This window comes from Aulostomus chinensis, chromosome 20 (genome assembly GCF_037954235.1).
Source record: "Aulostomus chinensis isolate RoL2024-O1b breed Wild chromosome 20, RoL_Achi_v1.0, whole genome shotgun sequence".
Classification (NCBI taxonomy): Eukaryota; Metazoa; Chordata; class Actinopteri; order Syngnathiformes; family Aulostomidae; genus Aulostomus; species Aulostomus chinensis.
Window position 1 is genome coordinate 24703609 of NC_141339.1, and position 10964 is coordinate 24714572.

The window sequence follows — 10964 nt, forward strand, 5'->3', positions numbered from 1 at the left end:
CATGTCTGAGGTTAAGAGTTAGCTTAGCCTGTTAGCTTAGCCTGTTAGCTTAGCCTGTTAGCTTAGCCTGTTAGCTGGCAGCAGCGGCTCTGTTCTCTCTCAGATTTATGTGCTTCTTGAGGGTTATTTTTGAACTTTAACCTTCCATATAGCAGCAAGAGAAAACAAACTTGGAAAACCTGAGTCACGTGACTTGAACACATTTTGTTCAGCGTGATTCCGTCATCACGGCCGTGGCAGTCGAAGCGTTGGTGAGTGAGACTTCATTTACTGAGAAAAACTAGACGGACAGCAGCGCCTGAGCTTTATTCCTACGGGTTTACGACTAAATGACTGGAGCAACATGGAGGAGACTGACGGACAGCCGTCAGTTTGTCTCCCTCAGGTGGCTCAGGCCGCTAACAGCCCAGCGCAGTGGTGACATCAGAGACCACAAGGAGGCGCTACAGAGAAGGTGACACGAGGACAGTGCTGCGTCCGAATTGCCAAGTAGCAACCTCCGTCTTCCTGCTACATCCTCCTGCTACGTCCTACCCCTACGTCCTCCTGCTACGTCCTACCCCTATGTCCTCCTGCTACAACCTAAACATGGCGGCACCATTCAGACACCCTAGAAGATTGGTGGTGAAGCACGACCTCTGCTGGCAGAGTACAGATACTGCAATTAGGTAGACTGCACCAACGAAAGCACCACCTGCTGGCCTGACTGTGGTACTGCACTCCACTCTGAGCACCTTTCCCTCGTTCTCTATTATTAAGCACATTAACGCACCTTTAGTCATCAACAACTATAAATGTTGGTGTTCATCAGAATGGGAGACTGTTGGTGGCGCTAACTTGGCTTCAGGGTCCACAAGTTTTTAGGGGACGAAGAAGAAGTCCGCGGTGCATTGTGGGCCATAGGTTGCTCCGTAGGATGCACCTGAACCGACCTCCAATGTGGGCGTGTTTAGGCTGGAATTTAGGTTGAGAAGTAGGTCGCTACTCACGCCAGTTGTGGTTTGGGACAGCCTCCGACCTGCTCTGAGACCTACCATCAGACCTGCTTGGCCATTCGGACGCAGCGCAGGACTCCGAAAACATGGTTCATCAAATATTTCGGGACAAGTCCATGTGGCTGCTGTCAATCAATGGATCAGATTGATTTGGTATTTGTTGTTTCAGAGCTTTTTCAGCCTTTATTTTTCAGAACATCTATGACAACAAGTTCAAACCCAGCCGTTTCCTGTCCAGACTGAACTGTGACATCACTGTTGAGTGGGCTTCTATGTCTTTCTGTCCTCTGGTCAGATGCTGTCTTTAATCTTCCCAGGCAAAATGGCCGCTGACAGTGACAATCACAGCGTGATGTCATCGCCGACACTGACATTTCTTTGGTAATGTTGAGGACACACCTGGACGGACTTTTAACCCCTGCAACACCTGACACTTTAAGGCATGTAATCGTCTCACACTTTCCTGCAAACAACAAAATAAAATCTTGAAAAGTCGGTTTGTTTTTCCCGCCAGATCAGATGATGTCACAACCAACGCCTCCATCTTTGTCCTCAGTTTTGGAACTTTTCTAGTTCCTTAAGGTCAAATGTTGGTCTTCCGGTCGTGTTGGACTATGGTCCGGAACGACAGGGTCGCTGAGGAGGACGTGTTCCTTTCAGGACGGTTCTCAGTGACCCCGGACCAGGACATCCTGCCCTGACTGACAGGGAGGTTGGAGCCTGAACCGGTTCCACTTGTTACCTTCGATGGGTCGACTAAAGCAACTATGTTTTTGCTATTCTATACCTCGTTTATCATTTTATCTCATAGCCATGACGTCCGAGAACCTGGAGGCTCCTGGCTGGTTCCCCGGTTCTCTGCTGCTCTGCCTCCGTGAACTCAGTGACTCCGGCGTTGTGCCTCCTTCGCTCTTCTTCCCCGTCTGACTGCTGCTTCCTGTTTAGTCTCTGTGCTTCAGCCCCCGGTAATCAGCAGCAGTTGAGAAAACAGCTCCAGTTCAAGTTCCACGCTGCCATTCGCCGGCTTGCTGACCTCTGACCCTAGCAGACTCCTCTTGGATGGAGCACGGGCTTCTAGCCACACCGTAGCTCTGCATTCTGGGTAAGAAACACACTCCAGGGACCTTCCCTCACACCAACCGACCACCTCTGAAGTGAAGGTTCCTTCTGGCCAGAAACGTCTCCTCATGAGGCGAGCGTTTGGCACCGCGTCACACTCTTGATCAGGTGATCTACCTGGATTTGATCCTCTTCTGTCCTTTCACCTTTCTGTCTGTTGTAATCAAGGTTTATCTCAAATCTTTGGAGAAAAACATACCGTTCCTGGGAACGCCAGTATTATAAATTTCAATTAGCGAGAATCTGGGATCAACAGGGGAATTTAAGCTCCCCTGAACGCATCCCGCCACCGGCCTGTGTGTCAGTGCTCTTCAGAACCATGACCCAGACGACGTGCTAACGCGCCCCTCAAGTCCACGATGGAACCAAACTTGAGATCAAACAGAAAACACAAATTTGTGGCAGTCACGCGCAGCTCAAAGCTAACGGAGACCGACCGCTCGCAGCAGCCGAACCGTGGTGTTCCAGTTCGTCACGGCCTGCATCGGTGCTGGTGGACCAAACCAGACCACCTGGTGAGGTCATGACAACACAGCATCACTTCATCGCTCCTCCCAACTGGACGTTTGGGGTCTAAACCTGCAGCAGGACCAGTACGCAGCCTGGATCATGTGACTGGAGTGGACTTGCCGTCTCCTAGCAACGTGTCACTTCAATACCCAACAAACACAAAATCACCATCATAGCAGCTCTCAAAAGTCGCCTTGTTCTGACTTAAATCAAATATTTTGTCCCTTTTATTTACATATTTAGACATGATTTTTACAGCTGGACAGAAATGATAGTGAAGCAACAACGCAGTACACAATCGGCTCCTCAGAACGATGGTCACCAGAAAAATATCATAGAAGAGTTCCTCAGGAAGGACGTCGGCCGCTACCCAGCAGACAAGTCAACCCCCCAATCAGAGATGGTACATTCCAGGATCAATAAGCAGCAATCGGATGACCCGAGCTGATTTATTCAGAGTGGACATGCAGACGCCACCAGGAAGGACGCAGGTCCACCTCCGGCGTGGCCCCTCCCCTCACGAGATTCCACCTCTTTCCTTCTATATTGCACAAAAATAATGAGTGAAAAAGAAACGTGCGTCAGAAACGTAACAGATCAGCAGGCCCACACAGGTCCATCCCACGTCCTGCGGGAGACCACACGCCGCCTCCGCTCGCAGCAACTCAACAGCCGGAAGGACACGTGGTGCAAGTGCCTGAAATACCTTGAACTGTACAAAAATATGCCAGAAAATACTTTTACTTCTTAATATCTTGTAAAAAAAGATGAGGTATGTTTGGTTATGTGAATATAAAAATCACTGAGTCCCACATCAGCAGGAAACTAGAAAACAAGAAATCAACCTAAAGGTGTCCTGAAGTGTCAGTCCTGGTGTTGGGGGCTCATGACCCAGGCGCCGGTTCTGACCCGGAAGACACAAAACTTAATCTGTAAAACCCTGTTGGTGCTTCAAACTCAGTCCTTTAGTGGGAGAGCCTCCCTACAACCCCCCATCAGTAGGTGAAGACCAGGTCCGTGAGGTGGGCCTCCAGCCAGTCCCCCGCGATCATCTCACTGAGCTCCGGGGTGCAGTAGTCCGGGAACTCGAAGTGGGACCCCAGGCTGCCCTCGCTGCCGCACGAATCCAGGTCTTTGTCCACGAGCGACAGGCTCAGGTTCCCCGCGGCCGAGCTGGAGGTCGCGTCCCGCGGCTCGGAGGAGGCGTGGAAGCCCGCCAGGAGGCCGAGCGTGAAGTCGGCCCCCTCCGCGGGGAGGTCATCCAGGTCCTCCCCGCAGCAGGAGGAGGTGGAGCCGGAGCGGGAGGAGGAGGCCGGGGAGCAGGGGGCGGCGAGGGGGGAGGCGCCGCTTCCCTGCCGGGTGATGTTCTTGAAGCTGTAGTAGAGCCGGCCTGAGGACCCGAACATGCTGGTTCTGTCCGGTTCGGTGGCGGCTGGGTAGTAGCCGCCGTCGTCCTCCTCTGCTTGGACCTCCTCTTCCTCTTCCTCTTCGTCGTCCTCCTCCTCCTCCTCCTCCTCATCGGTGAATTCTCGTTTAACGTTCTCGCTGGGCTGGAAGCTGGTGAACACGTACCGGTACCGCGGGTCCGGGTGCTGGTACCGCGGGTTCTGGCTGGCGGCTCCACCGGGACCAGCTCCCGGCTCGCTGGTTTTCAATCTGGGGAATTTTCTTCCGGTGACCGGGTTCTTGCCGGCGGGTCTGCCGGGGGTCTTCACCGGAGACTGGGCGGCCGCCCGCCCCACCGGGAGCGCGCAGCCCTCGGTCTTGGGCTTCTTCTTGGGCCGGTACTTGTAGTCCGGGTAGTCGGCCATGTGCTGCAGCCGGAGCCGCTCCGCCTCCCGGATGAACGGGATCTTCTCGGCGTCCTTCAGCATCTTCCAGCGCCTCCCAAGCCGCTTGGAGATCTCGGCGTTGTGCATGTCCGGTACCTGCTCCATGATCTTCCGCCGCTCGATCTTGGACCAGACCATGAAGGCGTTCATGGGCCGCTTGATGTGGCCCGAGGCGGTTTGGCACCAGTTGGGCTTCTTTGGCACTGAAGCCACCGACAGTTCGCGCTCCTCCGGGTCGGTCCCCCCGCGGGAGCTGGTCCCTGACCCTCCGGCCGCCGAGTGCTGAACCATCGTCCAACAATTAATCCAAACGTGACGGTCCCGGAAACTCAGTCCCTGCGCGTCCAGCCTGTCTCGGTCCGGTCCGCGGCTCCGTCTTCAGCATCTCAGTCGCCTCAACTTCCAAACCGGCGTCTTATTAACCGGCTGATCATGCGCGCGGCGATCTCCGCTCCAGCCAACCACAGCTCCTCTCTCCCCCACGCCTTCCCGCCTCCGCAGCACTCTTGACCAATCACAGCTCCTGCGTCATCCGCAGGATCCGCCCACCACCGTCCAGCCGTTAGCCTGGTCCAACTTGAATTAGTGAATGATTAGGCGAAAGTAATCGATATTTCACGAGTTTTGTCGGTGTTTAGTGACAATAAACCGCAGGACCGATGACTGACTCACGTTCAGGCGGGAGAACCTCACCCTCCATGTTTGTAACTGATTTATTTCGCTAGTTTTGATGTAAAGTCCAGCCTGTAAATGACAGAAAAGACAGATGGAATGTAAATATGCCATTAAAATACCCCAAGTGAACCCTAACCCATCAGATGTCAGCACAACAAATACAATGATAGCTTCTGGTCACCCCGCGGTTGCTCTCTAAGTCCAGAGAAGTGAGATCCCCTCTGTTGATCCACTGAAATCAGATCCAACCTGGCATCCCAGTCAAGATGGCAGCAATTTAGGAAGTCCAAAGATAAACTGATAAAATAATGCGAACAGGCAAGCGTGTCCAGGAACACGGGACTAAACTGATGCGCAGGACTCGACATCCTTCAGTCGAAGCTGGTTTTAACATATTTTGGAACATTTCTCTTTCGGAGGAAGTTTCCAGCAGTTCCAACGGTTCTCCGCAGGGTCTTTGAGGCTCCAGGGATCCTTGACCCATTTCCACAGGCCCTCAAGGACCTGTCGTATCCTTCCAGGTGTCCTGGATCCTCCTGGAGAAAAGAAAGTTCTTTGAGGAGGTTCCAGGTGTTCTCTCCTACGGCGGCCAGCACAGGGTGATAGAGAGTGTTGGACAGCTGATGGTCTTTCGTCTGAACTTGTTTATTCATCATAACCACACATTCATGTGAGAGATGTTCCACTCATACCGGGGGTGGGTTGAGGTTCCATGTGTCCGAGTTGCTTTGATGTGCTTCCTCTGTTCTTCCTTGCTGGAGTGAGAACGAGAACCGAGAAGTTAAGTCTTGTAACATTGTTTTTTTCACATTTTTATTTAATTACTAACCATTGCACATGCAGTACTTCCACCTCCAGACATGTGACCAGTAATCTGGTGCTCGCTCACGCTCATCAGCTGTCAGCCTCTGTTAGCTTCCAGCTAAATACACGTGGCTGGCTTGTTCCGCATTCTGGACTCACAAATAAGTAATTCAGGAGGGAAAAACATCTTAGAGCACTCATGACTACTATTAGTGAGTACTTGGAAGGCAAAATACACACATTGGGTGATGTATTACTTTAAACCTGATGCCAGCTGCATTCTCAGTCAGTGATTTGAGGAGGAAACGGCACCAGAGGCGGGAAACTGCATGTTAGCTGCAGCAGCTAAAGCTAACAAAGTCCAACACACTGTACTGCCTCAGATTTATTGTGTTGTGTTTATGTCTCATTTGTATGCAAGTACTTCTTGACACACGTTGTACTACGCAGTACTCTCCAAACTTTAAGATAAGTTAACCCTTTATTTGTCCCTCAGTGTGGAAATTGGTACTGTAACAGCAGCAGAAAACAGAAGTAGCATTACAGTACAGAGCATAAAATAGAAGAAACGACAATAAACTACAAAAACTGTCATCATACACTATAATACACTATCATAAACTAAAAAGAACTACAATAAATTCGTCTCCACCTTGGTGCCTGGTCTGGTGATTGGTGAGCACAGAACAATCTTCTGGTCCGGAGCCTCGAAGGTTCAGACTGATTAAAACAAAAACCCGAAACAAGAAAACTTCCAAGAACATTTTTTCATATTAACATAAAACTAACGACTCCTCAAGGATCCCTGGAGCTCTGCCCCCTTATGACGTTGCGTCTGTAGGCGTCAGCGTTCCTCAGCGAAGCTCCGGGATTCACATGTTCTCTTCGCTTCAGCTGTAAATGAGATTTTTACATGTGAAAACACACAACAGCTGAGAGACAATGACTGCTGTTAAAGTGGACCATTGATGAGAGAGTGTGTGTGTGTGTGTGTGTGTGTGTGTGTGTCCATTCACATAGATGAGCTGAACCGTTACTTAGGAATGTGCCTGTTGTTCTGTAAACTGTCAGAGGTCAAAGGTCGAGCTCCTGCCAGTGGAGGTGAGAAACACTCCGATCCGAAGAAAGAAACAGGACACTTTCAAATGAGAAGTGACGATCGTACCTCCACGATGAGGTCAAGGGAAGCAGCTGACATTAGCAGAACTTTCACAACAAAGCGTCTAGTTCCACAATAAAAGCATGTGGCAGAAAATGTTAAAAAGGCAACAGCAGCTGTGAGGCTCCAGCGATAACCACCGCTGCCCCGGCGCTGCCACAGGGCCGATTTCCCTTCATGCATCGGAACTGGGAGTGACAACACATCCCAGCAGAAATTTCCAACTGGCAGTTCTGGAAGAAGTTGATGTGAACAGAAATGACATCACTATGCTACACACACACACCCTAACACGTTAGCTTGGTTATGCTCCATTAGCTCAGGCTCAGGCTTGGAAAGTGTTACTGCTAGCTTACTCAGGTTAGGAGCGAGTGCAGCAGAGATCACTCATCTCCTAATGTGTTGTTTTGTCTGTTAGCCACTGTTGCTAAACACAGCAGCTGATTTTATTCATTTAATACATCAAATGCTAGCAACTGAAAACCAGCTAAACTCCATCAAAGGATAAACGGTAAACCACTGGGAAAGACTCAGCGCTCAGAGCAGATAAAGTGAAGGTTAAGCAACTTACTGGAGGTTACATCATCACCTCGTAGGTCAGACTTTACTTTAGTGGTAGCTAAATGTTGGCTACTGTTGCTGAACAATACTCTAGGTCAACCAATGTTAGCATTAGCAGTGTGCAGAAACTAATTGGCTCCGTCAAGGGAGAGGCTCCAGAACCACAACGACCAAATGGCCTGGTTCATGTTGTTTCTGCGGGGTTCAGGGAACAGACGAGTCCTTCTGGGAGCTGCGAGCTCAGGGTTTTGGAGCTCAGGGTCGTTTCAGAGTCGTTGTTCTGCCTTTGTGTCTCTTTTCACTGCTGCTTCTTTGCTTTTGTCTCCTCAAGCATCCTAAACTGCAGGCGCTGAGCTGCTGTGACTCAAATCAGCCTGCAGACCAGGACCTCGATGGGAGGACAGACCCCAAAACCAGCAGCAGAGCATTTAATTATTCCAAGAGATCAGACCAGCCGACAGCGAGGCAGAGCGCTGCGCGTTTCTCTGAGGGTTCCACTTGTCAGAGAACCCACGACGGCTCTGAGTTTAATGTCAGCAACGACTGACGCGAATCAAAATAGAAATCCTGACTTTTTCTTGCAAAGTTGAACGCATCATTTTAGAGAATTAGGAAAGAGATCACCAGTTGCCTTTTGAATTTGCCACCTGAGTTTTGAACTTTCTCTAAAACTTAATTTCAGAAAATATGAAGAAATTCTGATTTTCTTTCTTGCCACTTTCATCTGTGAAAATCAGTGAGTGAAAATTTTCAGTGAAAAGTTTCTCATAATTTTTCAAGTACAGTAAATCAATAAAGGTCAGTTTTTATTGTTGATGTAATGTCAGAAAATCCCTGATTATCTTTTCTAAGTTGTGAATTTGCTGCAAATGTTGTAGAGAATCCAGTCAGATTGGTTTTCATTCTCCCTCAGGAGAAATTCAGGTATCAGAGCTTCATAAACCAATGAAATTAAAGAACAATGAAACAAATTAAGGATTGCTCAAACAGGAAGTTGTAAATGAAGAGCAGGAAGTTGAGTCAGACCTTGTCTCAGTGTTTTTATTGTCTCCAGTAATTTATTTTCTCTCAGTGAATCTGCAGCAGCTGGAACCAGTTTGACTCCATAAAAACTCCAGTTAAACTGCAGGTCCCAGTTATCTGCTCCCAGTTTACACTCATGCAGCAATAAGACTGATTTTATAGAGACCACACACACACACACACACACACACACACACACACACACACACACACACACGTGCTGCATTATTCTAATTCCTGTTAGGTGAATCTCAGAGTTGAGATGACCTTAAGTCACCTATTAGTCACTGATACCCTTTCACACTGAAAAACCCGGGTCAGCGCAGGTTTTTGGACCCTCGTTTGCTCAGCATCAGGGCTCATTCAAGCTTCCAGAAGACCCGGGTCTGAGGTCCCGCTATGAGGCTGCGTGCCTGAGTTTTTCTCCCTCCAACACTGAGAGGTAAATAAGTGACAACATGGATGTCGCCAAGTCGAACGTTTGCGTTGTCGTTGCCTGCATTGCTATGTTTCTCTTTTACAAAGCAGACAAACTCGGCCCAGATGGAAAATGTCTGAGCGCCACTGCAGCGAAGGAGGATGGAGTTTTTGGCTCGACAGGAAGGGAGCGGAAGAAGCTACAGGTGGAGCCTGACAGGCGGCACAGAGACAAAATCAGGATGCGACAGGAAGGTCGCCTGAAACCTGAGACGACGCGGGTCGCGTTTTTCACACTGCAGGTGAGCCGAGCCGCTAAAGACCCGGGTCGCTTGGAGGGTCGGTCAATGCGGGTCGAAATGCTGAGTCGACCTTTCAGAGTGCCGAAAACACTGGTGCAGTGTGAAAGGGTTATGAGTGCACGTTTCCACTGGCTCAGGACAGGTGTGTTCCCACTGGTACCACGTCAGCGTGGCTGGACTCACTAGCTGAGAGTTCCCTGGTGTAATTAGTGTGTGACACCACAACAACAATGGAGGACGTGGAGGCGGCGTGACGCCTGCTGCTCGTCAGGGGTTTTTGCTTCAACTAAAAGTGAGGGAGGACAGACAGGCGAGGCTTCAAGTGGTGAAACAGAACCCCCAAGAATAAGAGACTTCACCGAGCCATGACCAGGATTCCACCGAGGCCAGGATGATAGGAAGTAGACCACGTGACGGGTAAGTTACCCAATCAGAGCCCCGCTGTGTGGTTACGTCACATTCTAGTCCCTGCTCCGCTCGCGAGGAACCCAGCGGAGCAGGGACTAGAATGGTAACGGTTAGTACCGTGTTGGGGCCAGTGGACACGGGGCCAAACCGACCCAACCTGAGCTGAAATGAGCAGTGGAAAGGAGCCCTAAGAGAAAGACATTGTTCTCTGTTTTGTGTCTGGTGAGGCGAGGAACGAGGAACCGACCCTGCCGTTGTGTAGTGAAGGCAGCTGTCCGCCATCACAGCTGTCACGTTAGAAGTGTCAACTTATTGTGTCCGTACCTTTGAAACTTGGAGTCCAGGTGGGCCAGGACACACCTGGGATCGACTGACACCAGCATGTTGCTGCCTCACCTGAACCAAAATGGAATGATGTTCTGCACGCGCTCCGTAGGGTCGAGGTATTAACAGCAACAGTCATGGCGGGTCAAACTACAGACGATGTCTGTTGGTCCTCAGCAGCTGAGCGGCGCCGCTGGTTCTCTGACTGCTGTTAAAGCAGTGGTGGACAGCATTGGAGACTTGGTACCTTTACCAAAGTACTACTGTATCTGGGTACTTCGAAGTAGATGTTGTCCATTCCTGGTTGGATGCGCTAGCAGAGCTGTAACTATGGCAACGCTAGCAGCTGGAGGACTGAGACAGGAGTACGCCAACATGAAAGTGTCACCAGTCCTGTCTCAAACGATGGGGAGTTCAGTCTCAGGAGGATTTTTGTGGCTCAGTGTTTCACCTCCATGAAAAACTGTTTGCCGGTGTGTCTCTGCGACATCACCGGTCCCAGGCGACCTGCTGAGCTCTCGCCATTCTCCTGTAAATGTGTATTTTCACATTCATGGCGTCCTGATGAGAGCGGCTCCTCCTCCCTGTCATGAACACACTGAGATGCTGCAGATGACAACATGGCTGCCGGCAGGAAACACGTTTAACTTTAACAGAGCGAGAGAAGCAACACGTCTGATTGGACAGCTGAGCTTTAAAGGGACAGTGCACCTAAAACTGCTGCTGCTGCCAAACATCTGGAACCACTGAGGTCTTCGTTGGCGTATCGCAGAGGTTTCTTGGTCATGTGATCTCACCATCAGTTCCTTGTTGCTAATTCTTCTTTTCTTTTTTT

At 50.2% G+C, this 10964-nt stretch overlaps 1 protein-coding gene across 1 annotated transcript; it reads right to left on the reverse strand.

The window, feature by feature from the left end:
* Window positions 1-2813: 2813 nt before the first annotated feature.
* sox11b (SRY-box transcription factor 11b) lies at window positions 2814-4887 on the reverse strand. The gene has a single exon (XM_086189864.1). The coding sequence runs from the start codon at window positions 4745-4747 to the stop codon at window positions 3620-3622; it is 1128 nt and encodes a 375-aa protein (XP_086045990.1). The 5' UTR covers window positions 4748-4887; the 3' UTR covers window positions 2814-3619.
* Between the last annotated feature and the right edge of the window lie 6077 nt (window positions 4888-10964).

Coding starts and splice junctions, on each gene's coding strand:
- sox11b (XM_086189864.1), bottom strand. CDS start 4,747: ATGGTTCAGCACTCGGCGGCCGGAGGGTCAGGGACCAGCTCCCGCGGG.